Source organism: Platichthys flesus, chromosome 4 (assembly GCF_949316205.1).
Source record: "Platichthys flesus chromosome 4, fPlaFle2.1, whole genome shotgun sequence".
In the NCBI taxonomy this organism is placed as follows: domain Eukaryota; kingdom Metazoa; phylum Chordata; class Actinopteri; order Pleuronectiformes; family Pleuronectidae; genus Platichthys; species Platichthys flesus.
In genome coordinates this window covers 5,369,259-5,392,064 of record NC_084948.1, presented here as the reverse complement: position 1 = coordinate 5,392,064, position 22,806 = coordinate 5,369,259, and the positions used below count along the sequence as shown (strand labels likewise).

Here is a 22,806-nt window from a genome sequence, read left to right as displayed (position 1 = left end):
TGACACCTAGTGGAACACCTTTTAATTGCAAGGCAGAACGCTGCACAGTGATGTATTGCCCTTAAAGTGTATCTGTGGCGACAACACCAGTCCTACCTTTGATGTGTGGCACACAGGAGTGACACTGGAGCGTTCCCTTGACGATGTGCTGAATATCAGTTGCAAGTGTCACATTTTTACGAGCACAAAAATGTCGTCCAGAGAGAACATAACAATTCATATATTGTTTTTATTAGCATTTTACATGGTGATTAACACAACAGTGCCATTAAGTTTCTGTGTGTTCCAAGCTCTGAAGAAAAAGGGGAAAAAAGAGCTTACTTGCCCCAAACATCTCAAGCCACATTCAAATACAGAACACTGAATTCAAACTTTATTTTGTGTAATGAACATTTTCTCATACACCTTTATTACATATATTTTTTTAGAAACTGACTGCAATTACCTTATGCCATAATCAAGTAAAATAAAAGAGAAAAGAAACAGGACATTGCTGTGTCGTCATCCATGATTGAGTCCTAATTCCCTGTGACAAAGGGAAATATAAACATGATAGTTACATTTGCATTTTAAATCTTTAAATTTTGACTGGTATAAACTCGATCTTATGGATCTGCTGACTTTACAACATTCTACTGTAGAAACATCATACTATATTTACACACTATCGCGGAAAAGAAAAGAAAAAAATAACCTCAATTTAAAGTCGAGTGTCACCGCTGTAACCACAGCTCAGTGGAAAGTAAGAAATTATGTTTTCTGTCATGTATCTCATGCCTCATGTGTGTATGCTTTCCCAGTTAGGTTAATAAGAACAAACAGAATCTTATGAGCACAAACACACATAAGCCAGTTTTGTACAGTGAAACAATTATATTTTGAGGCAATGGTCAATAGTTAAAGCTGCTTCTACAGTCTTCAGTAGATATCAGGTGTGTCTACAGGGGGTAGGCTGGCTGATGGTCTCTATGAGCAATGAAAACACAACCCTCCCTCTTCTCTGCTTCATGGTTAAGACCGATCTCCATGGCTTTTATATATAAGTGGTTGTTGTACATTAGTCAGTGCTTATGAGCTGGTTTAATCTGCATGGACACACTCGGACATCCACATTAGCAAGATTTGCCTTAATATGAAAATCACCTGAATGGTGCCAAGGCTGAAACAATGAACGATCAATTCACTGCCCTTTTTTAAATCTCTCCTCACGCCATCCGCCTTGATTTGCAGAGTTCTACCCATCATGCATCCCAAGCAGGTTAAAATAAATGCTGAGCACAATCTGACTATTCGACCCCGCTCTCTGGTTGTGTGCCAGGTTCTCCTGCAGCAGAAAGGCCCCACATTTGAGTTTGTCTGAGAGTCTGCCCAAGGCCAGCCTCCCTCTGCCCTGAGGTGTTTCTTTTCGATTTTTTTTAATGAGACACACTGAGACAGACGGACTTACTGGAATAGACATGTAGCAGACTTGCTCTCATGCAAACTGATTGTGACGTGAGGAACTGTTTAGCCACAGCTTCCAGATCATTCACGTCTTGTTGCTGCAAGATAGCCGTAGCCGATAAACTAGCATTCTTACTATAGGTAGCCTGCAGAGATACCAATGCAGTACAGAAACACCCGGAGTCCAGTTAATCTACATACGAAGAGGTACACCAGGGTGATCTGTTCTGTTGTAAGTATAAATGTGACAGGATGGTGAAAGCATGAGGACAGGGAGCTTTCTGTATTTGTTGTGACTGATAGAGATGACAGATGAACTGGCATTATCAACACCACAAAGTCACACAGCCTTGGTCTCAGAAGCATTGTACAATGAAAACACTGGGAACAAGTCTTTTAATGTATGATGACAAAGGATGACATTAATTACACGTGTGTTTTACAATACTAGTACTATCTCGGCTTGGTTGTTAGAGGAGCGGAGACGTGAACACACATCCAGGTTGAGGACTGAGCTGGGCGCCAGAGTCCGTATGCTATTAGTCACCTTTACAGCGGGTCAAAAAACAAAATGGCGAAAGAGAAGGCAGCTAATAGTGCACAGTTTCAGCAATCCTCATCACAGCAGCAACGACCTTTGAGCTGTTTCCTGGAAGAATCGCACTGTTGTTGTGAGTACCACAAAATGTCGACCCGGTACTACTCACTTTGTTCATGAAGAAATACATTTGTTGACCAGCTGAAGTATTGGCAAAGGTTTGAAGCAAGGATGGCTCTAAGAGATGTAATGCAATGTTTTTTCTTTTGTTGAAGGAGCCCATCAGTACAGTGGCCTCAAAGGCCATTGAGGGGAATAGACATTGTTTGCTTTCTTTGCTGCTCTCATATTAAGTCCTGGTACATGGACAAGCATTACAGGTTCAACATAATATTCCATTCCCTGTATTTCTGTAAGCCAGCACTTGTATCATCTCAAGATAGGTGCAAAAGTAGCTGCACAAAACTTTTTCCTTTTTACCTTTGTTTTAAAATATCATTGTATAACAGGCTTCAGTTCACGTTACAGAACAGGGTCACCAGTTCGAAAGATCTACAGGTTATTCATCCGCAACAAATTGCTACCCTATTCAGAAACATGGACACACTTTCATATAGTCTCAGGACATTGGATTCAAGTATATATATATATATATACACACACACACACAACTAAAATGGATGAGGTAAAGACAGAAAAAAATAACCTCAATATCAATATATTATGAATTTTCTTTATCATTTCATATTAAAACACACAAAGTTCTTTGAAAGAGAGAAAAAAAAACTAAAGAGTAAGTCATTCATTGGTGTCATACTTTTTTTATCCAAATGCCTTCAGAATAGGAGAATGATGCTAAGACTCATGAACTAAGCGCAAACACGTCTCATGGTAGAGAGTGTGGAGCTGAATGCCGCCACGCAGAATGACCGGTGGGTTGTTGCTCAAGCAACATAGGCTTCAACAATCCCCTCGGTTTCCTGTTGTTTCAGTGGCAGAGCAAGTTGCCTTATCATAGAGAAATACAAAATTTTACTATGTACAGCACGTGTCATTATAACTTACTCTGTTTTTCATTATTTGGAGGGAGAGTCCGGCTGAAAAACTGAGGAGGAATATTTTTGGAGTAATGGCGAGTGGTTAAAAAAACATTGAATGAGGACATAAAAATCCATCAACCAATTAATACCAAAATTTCCTCAGGTTCATTCCACACAAGGTTCAGCTCTGTAGGACCAATTCGAATCTATTCGCTTCATCTGCAATTTCTGGGCTGGATGGCGACAACCCAAGTGACGGCTGCATCTAGAAAAAACTTTAGTGACTGCTGTTTATCTGTGTTTCGCTTTCGTAGCTTCAGATTACGGTTGTACAGACTTTAATATCAATACTTAATCTCATTGCAGACTCAGCTGCTCCTTCGATTTCTGCACCTGTTAGTTTCAAATCTACAGTGTATGTATATTTGGCAGATACTTTGCGTGTCGCACATTAATGCACTGGTTAAACACTCGGTTAAATCTACAATTAACATAAAGGGAGTAAGAAGAAATATATGTCTTCAGTATGTCTAGAGACAAGTGATTGTTGGCCTCTCTGTGAGCGGAGCGCCTCTGCTTTCATTCTCATGAAGACAAAAAATACAAGAAATCCCAGACCCGACCCAGACCCCAAAGACGAGATATAGCAGAAACAAAGAAGTGCATCCGAATCAAAAAGAGCAATGCATTTCTTTAAAAGAGCACTGTTTGCTTGTCCTGTCCTTCATGTCACCGTTTCCGTCACCGTTGTTCTTGAAAACAACCCCGGTCGCTTTTCGTCACATCTCTAAGCAGTGCTTAGAGCATGTAAGGTTTTTCATATCTTGATGCAAACAGTCTGGGAGGGCGGTAGAGATGGTAATAAGGTAGCAGTAAGGATGTCGGTGAGCTGGAGAGAGGGAGGAGGCGGTGGAGGACAGAAGGAAGGAAGGGAGGAGGGAGGGAAGGTAGGAAGGAAGGAAGGAAGGAAGGAAGGAAGGAAGGAAGGGAGGAAGGAAGGCAGTGATGGGGGAGAGGAGGAGGACAGTGGTATTAACACTTGAAGAAAAGGCAGGCGATGGAGGCCAGCAGGAGCCACAGTGATCGAGATACGCAGGCGGCGCCATTGATATCTCGACCTGTCCCAGGTCCTGCAGATAGAGAGACAGAGAGAGAGTGAGAAACTAGAACAAGATTTAATTTGAAAGTCACAATAAAAGCCATTGAGATATCTCACAATCAGGTAACAGCCCTTTTATATGCAATTCACTTGTAATCATAAATATACATGTGTATGTATTTTAATATGTATTTGTATTGCTCAACTCTGTGTTTCTACAAAACCAAATAGTTTTTCGTGTAAATTATAATAACAAGGTAGCAACCAGAGTGGCAGAAAATGACCAGGTCCACTCTCTCACCCCTTTTTTGAAAAAGAATGACAGATATTTGGATATCCTCAAGTTTGGTTTTCATTCAGATGGAGTTAACAGAATAAAAGAAGGAGTGATTATTCTGGTGCTATAAATTACACACTTGTCACACAGTGATGTGTTTAAATGAGCTTCAGCCTGTCCAATGACATAAATGACGACATAGTGCAGGTGGTGTAGGGAGACATCTGGTGGTTGTGTGGCGCTATTGACTGCCATACTGTGATGGAAGCTACGGCCCAATTAATAACCCACAAGTGACATAAAGTGGAGAAAATGTGGAGTCCTATAGAAGCAAGCAAACAAAAAAAAGGGCGTTGAGAACCCACCTCAAACAAATACAGAAAAAAACAATAGAGCAGTTCATAATGATTTGCTTTTCAGATTCATTTGTCACCAGTTTGTGGCTCATGACATTCATTATTAGAAAACAAAAATAATAGCAAAAATCCCAAATCACGTAATTGGGGAGTTGAAATTTTAATTTGGTTCCTCCTTTTCACTATGTATTTGACATTTTTTTTTAATAGATATGATTAAATATGATATTCCAAAACAGGATTTCTTTCGATATTTGCAAGTGAGAGATTTTGTCACGAAAGGTACCTCAATCCTTCAGTGTCAGGATATCTCACGCCTAGAGAGACAGCTCTTTTTGCAAAAATCTGGCAGTTCTATTAGCCTATTCTATAATAACTGTAACCGAGTGAGAGCTATGCAACTGAAGCTCCTACACAGGGTTCATATCTCTCCCTCTCAGCATCATAAATACAACCCTAATACATTTCCGCTGTGCCCCAAGTGTAAGATAGAATCTGGGGGTCTGACACATTGTTTGTGGGATTGTAGAAAAATACAGGAGTTTTGGCAGGTCATAGGGCAGGAAATTAATACGATTCTGTCTATTAACAGTAATAATAACCCTTTATACCTGCTACTTGGTATATCTGACATGTCCATCACTGACAAATTTAACAGAAGACTTTATCAGACACTTGCTTTTTGTGCTAGAAAGTGTATTCTTTTGAATTGGATCACAGATAAAGCTCCATCTAAGGCTCAGTGGCAAAGGGTTGTATTTGAATATGTTGTGTTGGACCATTTGACATGCAAACTTCACAGCAATGATGATGCCTTTCGTAAAACATGGGAACCCTTTCTGTCATATGTTGGTCTGAATGTTTCCACCATTCTCACAAGAGGGTTTGTATCATTGCTCAGAATGCTCTGTTGTACCATTTAATTGATTTACTTTCATTTCTGTATACTTTTATTTTACTTATCTGTTTTTTATTTTTTCTTACTTGTATAGGACGTGACCCCTGAATCTGCTGCCTGTGTTGATTTGAATATGTGTGTGAGCCAAATGTTTGTCTTGTTTTTGTTTTGTTTTGTGTTGTATTATCTGTTGGAAAACTAATACACATATATATATATAAAAAATCACCATAACGATAAGAGTGTAAAATGTCTGTACTGTACTAACGTGACAGTTGCATAACATCAAAGGATAAGTTGAAATTGATGTGACAATACAATCATTCATCAACCAGATTTGTGCTGTACCGTGAGTTTCAGTGCATAGTTCCGCTGTCTGGTAACTGAAAGCTCATACAGTTTTGACTTTAAGTAGTGCTCGTCTCTGTCACTAATGCTTTGATGTAAGAATTCATGTTTTATCCTTTTGTCATTTGCTGGATTTGTTCCTTGTCCCCCATCCAATTTTAATCCAGTGTTTTTCTAGCTGCTTTATATTAATCATGTATCTGTTTAATGTGTCTTTGAGTGGTTTAAAAGCACTAAATAAAAAAAAAAACATATATAATTACCATATAATAAATGTATGATAACATATTCCGTATACCAGGTTCTGTCAGTTGTATAAAGCTGCTCTGTAACAGCTGGATGTGTGAAGAATCCATTTGTTTGATAAAAAAAGGTTGCCATGTCAACTTGATAAAGATATGTCAATGCTGTGGTATCGCAGATTCATTTAGCCATGAGAAATATGTGGTGATTGGTCTGTATTGTGTTGCTGATGTTTGTGTGTCGAAGTGAAATGGAGCAGGATCCATTATCGACCGTCCCAAAGCAGCAAGTTGGCTGCACCCAAGGACAACTTTAATGAAAAAACATGATAATCACTTACATTTTAAATGAAATAACAATCGTCTATTTCAAATTCAAACCGTGAACCATAAAGCTTATGACAATAGGAGCTCTACTCACTATAGAGGAAAAGGCTGGCATTCTGGACGCCCAGTCGGTTTGAGGCCACACAGGTATAGTTCCCATAATCCTCTTCGGTGACATTGGCAAGCATTAGAATCGTGGTGGTGCCAAGGATTTGGATATTGATGCCCTGGGCATTGGACAGCCTGGGGAAGACAGAGAGACAAAAGTGAGGAGAAGTTAAGGCAAATTATAAAGTGATGAAAATCAGAGAACTTGACGCCAGGGGGGAGACAGGGACATTTTTGGAGAAATAATAAACGTCTGGTGCTTTGGTGCAGGTAAAAGTGAAGGGTAAGAGTTTAATTAGCTAATAAATTATTCTGAATTTCTGCCAAAAGATAATGTACACCTTGCTCTTAATTTGATTTGGACTTGATTTTCAGGCTTACAGAAGGACAGGATTCAACAGTTATCTGAATGTCTGTAATTGCAGCACAATGTGCTGCTTCTATAATGTACTGTCATATTAAATAGATGCATTGGATACTCTTTACAAACTCATTTTGTCAGCATGGCACATTTCTGCTTAGTCTTATTCATGAATAAATCATAGTGTATTCTACCTAATTTCAACCAGACAGTTTCTGCTAAACCTTCGACCCACTGAAGGCCATGAGGTGGATATTTGAATAAGAGCCGAGCTCTGTGATAATAAATGAAAAGCAGATTAAAACCACACAGTCACACAAGCAACAAAAAGCACACGGTAACTTTAACACAAGTGTCAGAACTTACTGTTAGAGGGTACAGCTCTTTAGTTTCCTAATAACATTAAATTTATACTTTTGAGCTGCCAGCCTCTTTGTAATATCAGGGGTCAGTGTCATATAAGTGAAATCTCTGTGCGTGGGAGTCATGATTGTGAAGAGCCTCTCTTTTCTGCCCAAAACCTTTTTTCTTCATTTCAGCACCTTCGACACAATGCTGCATTTAGCAGAAAAATAAACCTTGACCTTTGCAGTGTGATGCAGTTTTCAGAAAATGAAGGGCCACTGTCCCTCTCTACTTTCCTTTAGGTTTGCAAAACAACTGTCACGTCAAAACAGGATATAATCATTGCTTTTAGGAGCTGTTCACTTATGTCTGTACGACAGACACATGATTTTGCTATATTGTATTTCGGCAAATTACTATTTGTCCTTTGTTCCTTTCCATCAAACCGACAGGATCATTGTCATCCTGCCGCCTCGGGAAAAAGATTAGTATGCTGCTGAAGTCCTACTCTTAATGACCACCTAACTTCTGACAATCAATTATGTCAACCTTGAATCTCTTTCCCAGCAAATGAATCAATACAACTTGCTGACTCAGCTTGTACGTCGCTGGTGTTCCTTACATCATCACATCAGAATAAAACTCTTTTAATAACACGCCGCACATAATGGATTCTGCTTGTTCTGGCCTGATTGAGCCCTCTCCTATCGCGAATGACGCAGAGTCCATTTAAGGAGCCTCGACTTAATCCTGCTTAAGTCTGGGTAATGTGGTAACCGGAATTTGAGCAGGGGATCCAGAAGTTTGTGCTGACACATACTTGGCTGATAGAGGGTATTAACATAAAAAGGAAAATGCACATCATGGCGCAGCATAATTTGGCGAGCTGGGGGAGTGGGGAAGTTGATAAAGTGCTGAGGTGCTTCCCATAGGGACACCTTGGGAACAGTGTGTGTGTGTGTGTGTGTGTGTTTGCATCTGAAAGCGAGAAAGCGGGAGAGAGAGAGAGAGGGGGAAAGAGGGCAAGTGTTACGCCGGTGTCCCCACTCTGTCTCTAAGCAAACCCCCCCCCCCCCCCCCCCCAACAATAAGGCCAGCAGCAGATATATTCTCCAGTGTCTTCATGAGAAGTGAGTGTACTGTTAAAGAGGCCGACCCACAGAGAGCACCGAGAGAGGCAGATAACACCCAGCGCTGCAGGGAGCTGAAGGCTTCTTTTTACTGAAGATTACAGCGTCTGATTGTAACGCAGCAGCCGGGGGGAAACAAACTGACCCGGACAGGTCAAAAGAGGCAGAGCTCTCTTTTAATTTCACTGTGAAGTTCTCTTGGTTGGTTTTACTCGCACAGAGGACCAACTCTTTTCAGATGCACTGCAGCAAAATAACTGGAAGGTAAAGAAGCAGTAACTGGATCTTCTTTTCTGTGAACATTTTTCAAGGTCAACATTTTTGCTGCCTATTGTAGGTTTTTGGCATGGGGCTGACATCTGCAGCCTGCAACTTCCCACCTCAAATATGCCTGTGCCACTGCCATCTTCTTCATCTGGCACAATAGACAGGAAGTTGGCACACATGACTACCTGTGGGTGAAGTATTTTTGATACTGGACTTCTTTCATCACAGACAGAGGGCAGCAGTGCTCTACTGGCTATCTTCGGTGATCATGCCTTCATGCATTGAGGCGATCTGCTACATTAAACCCTGGATTGAAATGTTTTGACCCCTCTGTTTGGAGGAGGACACGTGGCGTGTGGTCACAGGGCTGGCGGAGATGAAAGACCGGAGCAAATCATCAGAGCGACAGGTTTGATTCTGCAGCTTGGGAGCATCTAAAGTAGGTTATCACTGCCAGAGAAAGTGACAGACCCGTTATGATTCAAGACTGATGATAAATTAAATCAAGAGTCCTGCTGTGACCCATAACCGGGAGATGATTGAAAACGGTCCGGCTGCGGTGACAGCCATGTATCAGCTGGCAAAACAACAAACATGAATGTCTGTCACGCCGGCTGACAGCTCATTTTGAAAAATCTCTCATATGATAGACATGGACGGAGGGGTGTACAGCACACAGAGCAGGAGAGACAGCTGACTTTACAGGATGCGTTTGTAAATAGATGGCGATTGATTGTACAATCAGATGACTTTAGCATAACAATATCGTTCATTATGTATTCACAGTTTGATCCAAATTCCAAGAGTGAGAGGGGGCAGCGCAGTCACAGCGATCAGTCTTGAGCTATCGGCCAGCTGCTTTAAGACCACGATGGATCGGTCCACCGAGGCCAATTAGGAGTCGAAGTGATGCAGAGTCTCTCAGATCCTCGTGGAGACAGAGATGCTGTGATGCTGTGTTTCATTTATATTCCAGAACGATAAATTCGATCTGCTGAGGACATGAAGACTGACAGACGATGGACATGAATAAGATCAGGTGAGTGAAGCGTCTCCACTCAGAGGAGGAGAGAGGTAAACAAGCTCTGCCGTTGTCTGTCTGTGTTAACCAGTTTGTGCTGCTGTGTTTACTCCCTAAGTTTGGGCAAGTGAGAGTGAGGTTGTTCGTTTTTTTGTCTTTCAACTTGAGCCTATAACTGGGTCCAAACTATGAAACTATAGTTCTCTTCCAAAACCGCACAGTTTTTATTTAGGGGAAACAAGAGGAACGGAGGGTGAGGGGTTTCCAATATGAACAGGATTGGACCTGGAAATAACATTCAGTGCTTGGATTACAGGAATTTATTTAACTAACTTTCCTTCATCAAAGAAATCTGAAACAAAGGATATTAAAAGTACAAAAAGAGATTAAGGAAAGCACTTAACCGAAATCAGATATAGTGAGACTTTACTAATATAATCCTGTAGTAGTAAATTAAAATACTTGTCAAAACAGTGAAGAAGCTTTAATACAAAAGCAGCTGAAAAAAAAACTGAAAAGAAAGTTGTAAGTCTAAAAACGCATAAATTACAAATTAAAGGTCTATATAAATTTAGCTTTAAGACTGAAATAAGTAGTGATGAACCTGATCCATGAACTCTGACACGTTTCTCCTCACTTGTCATGTGATTTCACCAGTATGGAGGACAGGGCAGGTGACTGCTCTGACTGAGAGACTGCTAATTAATTCAAATTCAGAAAGTAGACCCAAAGTGATTAAAATATGTATATCAATCAATCAATCAAATTTTAATTGTATAGCCCATATTCACAAATCACAATTTGTCTCATAGGGCTTTAACAGGGTGAGACATCCTCTTTCCTTAACCCTCAGCAAGAGTAAGGAAAAACTACTAAAAACCCTTTTAACAGGGTAAAAATACGTAGAAACCTCAGAGAGAGCCACATGTGAGGGATCCCTCTCCCAGGACGGACAGACGTGCAATAGGTGCCACGTGTAGGAAAACATCAGCAAGATTAAAGTTTTTAGCAGCATTGATGAGGGTAAACATTTTGAAGGATAACTTCAATACTATATGTCAAGCAGTCCGGCTGCAATCACAGTCTATGGTCAGCAGCCAGCAAGATCATGATCCATCATCCAGATCGGATCCACTATAGTCCACAGTCATTGTCAACTGCCGCTTATTAATATCCACCTACTGGCCTACTGGTAGAGAGTTGCTACTGCAGCTGTCTCCGATTAAATCGCTTAAATCGTCAAATGCGTGTGCACAGAACTCTTAATATATGCAGGGATCAGTTGACATGTGGGTGGGGGATTCAGAGACTTTTTTTCTGCTCTTGGTTCCAGATTTACAAGGCTGCGTTCACATGCTAGAGGGAATCTGGGACATCCAGACTTTTGGTGAACCTGGTCTAACTGGTCTAAATGTAATACAAATGTGTCACCTTTCAATGACAGTAATGTTTATGTTAGCATCAATGCCATTGTTGCTTGGAAATAGATATTCATGACATAATCGCTTGAACAGCAAGAACATCACGGACACGACTTATCAAGTTGTGATCACGAGCTCATGACTTTCATTTGGCAGCAGCATGTGACATGCTCACTGCTATAAAGAACCCATGATTTCAAAAATGACTGGCTGTTGTATGTATCCACATAGTCTCATGAAACACCCACTGTAAGGAACATCTTCCCTTTGTGCTTTACAATGTAGATTTCAGGGTGTCCACTGATTTGTGTGCTAATGAGTTTAAACCCATAAGGCCCAGGGGCAAAATCCACACTTAACAATCAGGTAAATAAGACCCAACAGGGGAGAGACTCTTGAGGAGCAGATCTATCAAATTAACTGGCCAAGCAAGGATAAATGATATTATTACGGTGAATTATCATCATCATCCAAGGAGAAAGTGCAACGGCATGGGCACAGAGAGAGAGAGGGGGACTGTGAACCGGCACACAGCCAAAGTTCTCCAAGGGACAAAACAACCCAGAGATAGATGGAGGTTGGAAACAACAGATAATGCAAAAATATTTCAACAACCATAAATCTTTCTCTTCAAGCACTGACATGATAGGCCTATTACTTCAGAGACCGTTTCTGTGATAACACTTGTGACACTTCTTCCGATATTTTCCTCCAGATCTTCACTGAACTTTTACTACTGTAGTTTGGGTGCGAGTGAAATTGCAGATCACGACGCTCTGCATTTGCAATTCTTTTTATCCAAAGCTTTCATTTTTATTTTTTTCATTTGAGCCCCTCAAGTCCCAAAGTGACTCAGGTGGTGAGTCTGCTGCAGAGCAGGGAATCTCTTTTGTTATTAGCTGGCGAGTGTTGAAATGCAGGTTGCCCTTGGATGTCATTACACCTCGATCTTTTCCAAAGTGTTTCCCAGATACATGCATGACACTTACATTGATAGCTTTCCGACGAGCAGCAGTTTGTGACCACACATTTTGCCGACAGCCACAGTGCAGGGAGCTTGATTTCCATTTCAGTGGAATCACTTGCAGTGTGAGAAAAGGATTACTAGGACTATAGTTTCAAAATTGCATGCAGAAGAATGTCAGGTCAGTTTAACTTTTCGTCTTTTCAGATGAATATCACAGAAACCACTGCCGTCTGACTCTGCAATGTGCAATTAACAATGGAATAACAGCCCAGCGAGTGATTAAGTGGGTGGTTAGTCAGTATCATACTATACAGATGATGTCATCAGACGAACACTGGGATATGACAATGGGACCACTGTGAGGGCAGAGCTGACAGGGCGAACAAAGAGACTCATTACAAGCACTTGTTGAAATGACACTGTCTGGCACAGAGACAAAAGAGATGGAGCAGTACATTTTGGTTGATGGGGAGGAATCTCAAGGAAATAGATTGTAGGAAACCTCTGACCTAGGACTTATCTGTGAATAACCACAGGCAGTTGTGCTTAATCAAGGTCTTAACAGGAAAGTTACAGGTGTAATGGCTGCAACCAAGTTTACTCAGTGTGAGTCGCTTTATTCAAGTTGAAGTGGAAGCAACATACAGGCCCTCTACATAAATCAGTTTCAGACAAGTCATTGCATGTCTGAAAGCAGTCTTCCAGTTGATATGGTTGTTTGTGATACCAGAAGTAAATTGCCCTGTTTAGTAGCTTGTTTGACTAAAGCATAATTATCTCTCAAATTACCTTGAATCAGTGTGTTCCTGGCTCCATTTGATGTTCTACAAGTAAATCTCTTCCATGGTCATTGACTTTGACTTGTCCCAGACTAATGAAGTCAGAGAGGGTTGACCATCCTCCTGAGGCAGCGTGAGGCCCGCAGTACGTGGTGGAATACCGGTGTCTGTATGTACAGTAATGATCTATATGTACAATGAGTTTTTACCTTTTTTCGTCCCTGTACCATTCGAACTCTGGTGTGGGCACGGCGGTGGCGTCACACTGCAGCGTCCCCATGCGTCCCACCTGAGTCTCTGAGCTCTGGGTTTTCTTTATTGTCGGAGGATCTGTGAAGTCACACAGGGACATGACATGAGTCAGGTGATAAAACCAACAACGTATCCCCTCTCACATGAAGCACCTGGACCAAACTTAAAGACTGAACAGGATTATTTATATGAGCTTGGCACAGAAAGGGGAAGCCCTTTTATCCAATGACAACTGATCTGGATTGGATGTCGGCGATAAAAAAAAACATATAAACAAAATAAGATATAAACTCAAGTAATCAAGTGTTTCTGCTTTGAGCTTCTTTATACAGTGTAAAGTTTCATCTCAGTTAAAGGCCATTCATCCCCAAAAAATCAATGTTAAATAGATTAGGGGACAAAAGTTCAAATTCATCAAGTTGATAACATTCATCATATACTTATACTAGATTTCTGCAAACATCGCAATGGCCAGGAATATGTCCTGCGTAGATTAATGTTCATTTTCCATTTTGGATCCAACCATAATAAATTATTTTAATATAGAAACGTTCATCATTTATTTCCGACACTCACACTTGGCTTAAGTACGGTTTGGGCAAACGGCCATACATGATTCGTTCACATCAATGAGGACTGTGCAACTCCTCTGGGGGGCGTGGTTGCTTTGCTATGTCTCATCATGAGCTGTTGATCAGTCCTCAGCAACATATGTCAGAGCTCATCAGATCGGAACGTGGGCCCTGACAAGATGTAATTAGGTGATCTTGTTTGAAAGTGTCTCTTAAGGACGATGGAAATTACCATCGCATTGAGAGTCACAATCAAACTTACAGAGTTTCCCCTTTCTGCCCGGATACGACTTGAGAGGATGACAGGTGCTCCAAAAAACATTCCAGACACAGCCTCCCCTCCCCGAGCCCCCAGCCTTCCTTCACACAAGCTCTTCTACACGTCTCTACCTGTAATGCCAGCCTTTACTTTCTCATGCGTTTATCTGTTGAGTGTCTCATCTTGTGAAATGCCTGACATAAAACGTGACAGAAATATTGATCAGTGAGTTACACAGTGTCCGCTGCACTCAGCCATTACTTACAGTTCACAACCACATTGACGTATTTGACATCCGGCGTGGCGACGTCGTTGCTGGCCTTGCATTCGTAACGACCCGCCTGGTTTCGCATGATACCTATAATGTCCAGGTACTCTTCTCCATCCAGCGGCTCTGCTGTAGGGAGGTGAAGAAGTGATAGAGGGACACATGAGGGAGGGGAACAAAGACAGCGAGAGAGAGAAAAGAAGGTGGTAAAAGACATGAATATAAAATGTTCATGAATTTCAACCTCACTTTCACCAACATTGGACATCAGTTCCAATAAAAGTGAAAATGACAAAAAGAAGGATTGGATGCAGATGGAGAATTTGTGATAATTGATGCCACTCTCTTGTCAATCCATTAGTAATAAAGCCACAGCCAACAGTCAGAATTTTTTTTTGTCAAAATAGTCAAAAATAAACACTTGCATTGGTGGTCCAGACACGGCGTACCTATGATCTCCTCTCTGTCATATTCAAGATAACATGGCTAACGAGAGGAGCAGCTTGATCGTGTTGCTAAAAGAATTTCTTGTAGTAAATTAAATTGGCAGTTGATGCATTCATGTGTGATTAGCATTTTTACTATTATAGATTGTCATGGATGAGCTCACTCGTCTCTATACTTTTAGTTGTTTATTCTATAACAGTGCGTTGTATTTAACAGATTTCTTTTCAGTTTCTTTATAAAAATCTGAATTGGAAAAGTAACTAGTAACTTTAATAAGTCATCAAATGAAGTAAAAAGTAAAAAATTACACATCGCATTGATTGCCCTCACCGAGAAATTTGGCTAGAGAGCTGCTTCAAACTTTTTATGTATGTCATGTCATCTGACTGTGAAAACAAGTGTTTACAGTCTTTACCAAGAGCAACACTCAGAGGTGGAGTGTAGAGAGGAGGAGACATAGTGATCGTTTTAACAAGGATAGCAACACACACACAAGGCTCTCCTTGAAGCCATTTACGTCATTAGCCTCTAAACACAAAAAGTCACACAAGTAATTGAGTGATAATTGAAAAAGGGAAAAAAAATGGCTTCAGAAAGCGATAACACTTCTGGCTTGATCAGCTCCCTCTATTTACCAATTACTGCTGTGGTTTTTCTACATTGTAATTTAGGGACTACACTAAATAACTTTTTACACGTGGGTTTTATCCTACCTCAGCACAAACTAGTCACAGAAAGACAAAAGATGATCCAGCGCCTGTTAGAATAAGAAAAGGGGCAAGACAACCCTCAGAAACCAGGGGTAGGGGTAAGGGTAGGGTCAAGGGGTGAAATGGGATTGGGCCTTGATCTTAGAACTACTATGATTCCCAGTGTCCCTGGACATTATCACTCAAACATGATATTGCCAAAAGTGGAGACAGCAAGCAATCCTGCGAGCTGCCTCCACTTATTTTTCTCCTTCTATTAAAAAGTTATACAGTTCAATACCATCTCAACTTCGGGCAAATTGGATGTGACATTGCAGCAAATCATAGACGGAAATGTGTTAATTAGCTCTGTATGAGCTGTTCCGATTGCACACAAAGATGAGTCAATTTTTACATATGTAAAGCACTCCTGCGAGCTGCCTCCACTTATTTTTCTCCTTCTATTAAAAAGTTATACAGTTCAATACCATCTGAACTTCGGGCAATTTAGCCGAAAGTCTGAATTTAAAAAAAAAGCAAATGATCCGAGCCATGGTTCAGTTTGATCTGGACCGAGATCGCCTCTTTGGGTCGAACACGATATTGTGGTCTAATGCACCTTTCACACATGTCTTTTTGGTTCAGACTAAACTGAAGATTCTGAAGGTCCAAACCAAATAAGGCCGGTTCATCTATGTACTGCTGAAAAACTGATTCAAAGGGAATGTAATGAGAAACTAGCTATTTGTGTGAAATGACTTCTGAAAGTGTTTCAGAAAAGATCTGAACAGAGCTCGGAGACCATCAGACAGATAGGTGACGAATTGTTTAATGAGCAGTCCACCAATTTAGCCATGCAAAGAACACAGCATCTCATTGGGAAAGATCTTGTCTGTCTTATTAAAGGGATAGTTCAGCGAAAAATCTACTCATCATCTACATATCAGCACTATGTTGATGGAGGGGTGGGTGAGGTGTTTGACTCCACAAAACACCTTTGTCTCATGGGTAAACTGTGTTGCAGCCAAATCCAATACAATTGGTGTAAATGATGTTTAATTGTGTGGCAATTGTGTGGCAACAGTGCAGATCTCAGGGTAGTTCTGAAAATGATACCATTATCTGCAGTAAATAAGGGAGGAAGTCTCCGAGGGCCCGGCAAATGTAATAACTACAATAATATCGACTGATACTTCCCTTGATCTAAGAAAATAAGGAGTGATGGAAACATGGCAGTGGAAATAAATTGCAGAGAGATCTCTGGGGTGCGTGTGGGGGGGAATGCACTGTATTCGACAACAGTAAATGTCAGCAGTCTCCGTTGTGGGGGAAGTTCATGCTCATGTTGCATGCGAGGGGCTGCAGGCTTTCCTCTGCGAAACTAAAGCGCCGCGCCCCGAGAAATGAACCGGTAACTTCAGGCTCTCCGATATGGGAGGTTAAATGGAAAACAGCCGCCCTGCTTTGGTGAATATACATCAGTGCTGTGTCATTTCATGCGTTAATACTCACAACACCAGATGCCCAAAGAACATACACACAGGAAAAACCTGAGCAATAAAAGTCGGCCTGAAGACTGTTCTAAATCCGGTGCTTGATAGAGATGCAGGTTCGGCTAAAAGTGTATTTTTCCATGTTGATTGAAAGATCAGTTGAATCACGATCAAAGTCCAGAGCAGATCATACTCAGCTCTCTGTGGACAAACTGAGTGATTGGAGAGGTATGATTGGAAATCTGTTACCATGGAAATTCTGTCATTTCTTCAGCACCTTGGTTTGGTGCTGGATGAAGAAAGAATGGTGGAGATGGAGAGAGAGAGAGAGAGAGAGAGAGAGAGAGAGAGAGAGAGAGAGAGAGAGAGAGAGAGAGAGAGAGGGGGAAAGAGAGAGATAGAGAATCAGACAGGTGAGTGCTGGATCGAAGAATGGAGAAAAGGAGGGAGAAGATCATTTAAATGACAGATGAGAGGAGACGGCATACCTAGTTGGTTTAGCGCCGCAATTAACTGTCAGTTATCTCACCCGGTGCACAGAGAGAGCACGATGAATGGAACGTGATGCATTGTCCAAAGAAACAATTAATGACAATACAGCGTTTTGACGCGCATTTGTGCTCGCGCCCTTAGGAGAATACTGCTTCCTGCATGTGAAGTGTGTGCTTCACGTTATCTTTTTAATGAAGCATAATGAAGATAGATTGGTTAATCTTGTCTAGAGGGAATTGGTTGGAGTGTGTGTTTGTGTGTGTGTGTGTGTGTGTGTGTGTGTGTGTGTATAGTATAGTGTATGTGTGCCCCTGTGTGCACACATGCCCACGCCTGTGTGTGGAGGCGTAAAGTGTCTCTATGCCTGGTGAGTATGAAGCGCACAGGCATGCAGGGTGAAGGCACATTTCCGAGAAGGTTTTCAGGGAGCACTGAGCATAGTGACTGATTCAAAGTGTGCACGTTAGGAAAGCCCATTGAATCCTGGAATCACACTATATGATATCATGACATTTGTATGCTAATCTGGGTAGAGAAGGGAGAATGATATATATATATATATATTATAGTACATTAAATATAGGATGGAGAAAAAGAGACTATATATTTTTTCAGTTAACCCAATAGACAGTTAGGCCAAGGAAGGTTTTTCATTTTCTTTCCTACAAGAGTTTACAGCCATGCTGAGCTACATGAAAGATCAGGCGATCAGCGACGTCAGTGGGCTTTATTTTCAGGGGATTCTGGATGTCGGCACAAAGTTCCATTGGAATCACTCTGCCAGAAAGCCTGGAAGGCAAACTTCTGCCATGTGCTGGAGCTGCACGCTTCATGTGCTCCCCAGAAGACGGGCACACAGAAAGTGCCAGTGAGAGACAGACAGGGATGGTTAAGGCTTCATGGATTTTCTTTGACTGTGCACCAGCTCCACCGGTGTGGCAGCTCACTGGGATTTCTCCCCGTACTCTTGATGGCCAGTTTGACTATGATTCCTAATAATCCCTCATAATGACAGGCACAGAAGGAGCTTGCAGCAGCTTGCAGCTCCCTCCCTCATTGACTGTCCCTGTCATTTCTTTTCAGACTGTGGATCGCTGTGGGGGAATGAAATTAGTGCCAACATTTAGAAAGTCTCCCTGTCTGATATGAGAACTGAAAATCTAACTGAAAACATTGAGTTAAATAAGATCAAATCAGAAGCCACACACAGTTTACTATGGAAGTCTTGACCCATTCGTATGCAAACTTTGTTCATTACCTCACCCCTCACCAAAAAGTTTTTTCCATTTTTCCTCTCCATTTTATGTTTTCATTTTGTGTTGAGTGCAGTGGTGAACTTCAGCCTCTTGTGCTCATAATGGGACAAACCAGTATAAAACAACATCTCAGTCACCAGTTTCACTATAGACTGTAAAGATGGAAAACATGACAGTTTCTCAAAGTTAAGACAAAGCATCTTGATTGCACCTGGTGGCTGGTTAAAGTAAAGGTCATAATACCGCTTCTTCCATATTAATGGATGGGACATGGACCAAAAAGTATTTTTCTGAAATTTCACTTAGTTCTTATCACACTGATGTTTGTTCAAGTCTTCATTTTTCGGATTTCTTTTTAGCTCGTTATTTGATCAACTTAAAATAGGGTGATATGTCATGATTGACAGCTGAGACTAACTCATGATTGGTCAAACACGTGAGATGGTACCACACTATCTCTGCTCCATCCTGCCAAATCTGTCTCCAAATGCAAGATAGCAGAGTTTGTATTCAGGATACTTCTGTTTAATTTCTGGACAGTAGAAGGAAGAATATTGTCCAACTTTACATCCATCTATTGGATTTTACCAATGGGGAATAAAATACCTGGAAAACTAATTTCACTTGGTTTAGATAAAAAAATAAGTGGAAACCTATCCTGGCAGACAAAAAAAGGTCACTTGTCTTTCAGGGCTTCTGTTACGGTTGTCAACTTTCTGCAAAATTTAAGTTAATCAAAATGAATTACTCATTCAGTTAAACAAATCATTAATAACACATCACCCTAACCCTTTCTCTAATGTTTCACTCACATTATCAGTCAGTGCATCAGTTGTTTTTTTTCTTCCACGTTTTCCTCCTGGAACATTTGGAGTAGGGAGTAAGTGTCGGTGAAGCCTTGAGTTACTCTATCAATAGAATTCACAGTGGTGCACACAGGGAATATGTGATAAAATGCATGCTTTTCTTTTCACTCTGAGAGAACAGCATGTTATTTTCAGAACAGCATTAACTGGGATGTGGTGGCAGAACAGCTTTGAGACCACTGAACTGTGGCCCTGCAGATACAGCATCCCCCCCGTCAAAAATAACCTCAGTCCATCTCTCACCACAATATAAATGTTATCGCATGCAACAATGATTATAAATAATAAGTTTCAGAATCTTAATTTGTTCCCATTTTAAGGGCTGAATATCTAATTTTAGAATGAATAGATTCTTTAGAATACCTTCATTACTGGAGAGAACTACACACCCAGCCTATGAAGATCCTGCATTTGCTGAGTTGCTTGGATACCACGTCTTCTAAAAAGCATTGTCTTAGGAGTTGTTTGAAATGATTAGCTCTGATTTGAGAGTTTGAAATACTGCGGGTGTTAACATGAAGAGTAAGGGACGCATAGAAAAAAAAACGGATGCTCTAAATGGAAACCGAGTGAGAATCGAGAATTAGAGGAATCTTCTGCAGATAATTAAGTTACACAGTGAGCTGCATTGCAGCTGCCTGCATCTGAGGAGTGATGGCCTGAATCCCATGCTTAAGCCAGTCCCCTGAGCCATTATCATTCAAAACTTTATAAAATATGTCTGAAAAAACTAGATGAAAAATTCAAAAGGTGATAGTCCACAGTGCAAAGCGAGTTCTGCTTATGACTGAGTGGTGACAGGAAATCCATTATGTTTTAGTATTTTTTTAATTTAAAGGTGAACAATCGAAATGTGTTCTTTAACCCCATCTTCAACACTGAGCTCAAATTGTTTTTCTGCCATCATCTAAATTGCTATGCAGACTGGCGCTAGCCATTCTGAAAAGACAATGCACATACAGTAATTGCTCTGTTTCCACACATTACTCTGTTGAAAGCCCTGCAGCCTTTGGGGTATGCAGTAGAAGGCTTTTGGAAGTGAGATGGAAATAGTGGAGGGGCCTGGAAGAAGCACGCGTCTACAAAATGCCTGCTGGATACTGATTTGCATTACACTGGCAATTTTAAGTTTGTGTGAACAACTGCAACTTTTCCGTGACAATTAAAGTGCTCTGCCGGTGTGAGGGACAGAGATGCCCCCCCACCCAACCTGCCACCTCCAAAAGCAAGAGAGGGGACCAGATTGGGGAGAGCGAGGGAGAGAGACAGACGAGGCAGAGGGGTGAGGGATGTGAATCTCAAACCAGAACTTCAGCTGGCAACTGGATGGCGCTCCTTTGCATATCCTCATGAATCATTCATCAGCATCACTTTACCACAGTGTGCAACATTACATTTATTTTGCAAATGCTAATTTATGTTAAGCAGCTGATTTGAGAAACTTCAGAGTCGAGTAACATAAAAGACCGAGAGACATTTATTTCCTTTTGTCTGAGAAAATATGTTTACTGGTGTCTGTATACGTGCACATATCCATCATTCTCCTCTGGCCCTTTAACGTTTGTGTGTGTGTGTATGCGTGCACGTGTGTGAGAGCATATGTCCATTGGTTTGGACTGGCTTTATCTAACACAGCAACATGGCAGCTATCTTTCTGTCAGGAGCCGGAATGATTCAAGGGATGGGTCAACACATAATTACAGAGTACGTACAGTACTCATCAACACATTCCTCAGTGGAGATAATAAAAAGATGATACAAATCTTTACCTCACTTTTTTTTTTTTTATTGAGAATGTGTTGTCAAAGGGAATCACGCCATGAAATGCAAAAATGCCTATCTTAAACCCAAGAGTTTTTGGAGAAGTTGGGATATAGGGATAGTTTATAGAAAAATGAAAATTCACTAATTATCTACCGCCCACTATTGCGATGGAGATGTGGGTGAAGTGTTTGAGTCCACAAAACACTTTCGGAATCTCAGGGGTAAACTTTGTTAGAGTTGGGTGCGCATTAGCATCGCTTCAGGACACTTGCATGACACAACAAGAGCAGTATGGAGGCATGTTGTGTTGTTTTTCTGTTGTTTTATAACGTCTATAGAAGGAATCACCAGTCCCTAAATTGTATGAGATTTGGCTGCAACACCTTTTACCCCTGAGACTCCAAAAGTGTCTTCGGACTCAAACATCCCTCCATCGTCATAGTAGTGAGTAGATAACCCCTAACCCTCAGTGAACTATCCCTTTAAAACACGTCTATCCAACCATCAAACCACACACCCTCACCTGAACCCATAAGACATAAGCCATCTAGGTTGCCCAGCTATGAGTGACAATTCCAGTACACAGACAGCTGTACACAGAGGCGTGAGTGATAGAGTCGAGGGGCAGGATGCTGAATGGTAAACAATATGAAGGTTTTGGGGTTTAGTTTTAACATAGATGTGAGAATGATTCATTAATTATTTCAAATACGTAAGAGAGATCCTGAACAGTTTACTCTATACAAGTATTGGCCCTGAAAAGTCCAATAAGATTAGCAACACTGGGGGGCCTTATGAGGCCGGGTTACCATAAATTAATATTTATAACTAATAAATGTGCTAATGAATGTGAAACTAAAACCAACATCCATGTATCTCATCCAATGAAAGTAATAAAGCACTTAGTTTAGAACTGTGCAAACACATTTCAGTGTACAGTATCACTTTGGATAAATAAAAAAAAACATCCATATGTCAAATAGAAATGCATCTTTCAAATTTTAATCCCTTGTATTTTAGGAAAAAAATCATTCGCTATACCTGAAATGTCTGATACTCTCTGCAAGAGAAACTAACCTACAAACTAAGCAGCACTCTGCTTCTTAATGTCTCTTTCTTATTGCCTGATGTAATCCTGCATAAACAACATTGTTCCAGCAGTCTGAGCACAACAAAGAGAATTTCCCCTTCGATTCACAAGCCTTTTGCTCCTGCTGCTGCTGGCGCTGTCGAAATAACACAGGTGTTGGAGCCAAAAACAGGACGGCTGTTTATTTGCCGCTTCTTGAGCCGCAGAAATGATACGCACGGTGGAGCGTGCAGCCGTCTGTTTTCTCTGAACAATCTCATTCCTCTCTCTATCTCATTTTCCTAGGTCTCAGCTTCTCTTACTTCTTCCTTGTCCTCCTCTCCTCGCTACGCACCTTTTATCCTTTTTTTTTTTATTGCAGGTTCGGTGTGGTTTCTCTCGGTGTGGCCGC

The 22,806-nt window shown here is 41.0% G+C and overlaps 1 protein-coding gene across 1 annotated transcript in view; it reads right to left on the bottom strand.

Annotated features, from left to right (window-relative positions):
• Window positions 1-212: 212 nt before the first annotated feature.
• Window positions 213-22,806, bottom strand: part of lsamp (limbic system associated membrane protein) — a 214,957-nt gene continuing 192,363 nt past the window's right edge. The window contains exons 5-8 of the mRNA XM_062386090.1: window positions 14,316-14,447; window positions 13,177-13,297; window positions 6,663-6,811; window positions 213-4,151 (exon numbers count right to left, since the gene is read on the bottom strand). Coding sequence (XP_062242074.1) covers window positions 4,054-4,151; window positions 6,663-6,811; window positions 13,177-13,297; window positions 14,316-14,447 — 500 coding nt within the window. The 3' untranslated portion in view covers window positions 213-4,053. The remainder of the gene's footprint in view (window positions 4,152-6,662; window positions 6,812-13,176; window positions 13,298-14,315; window positions 14,448-22,806) is intronic.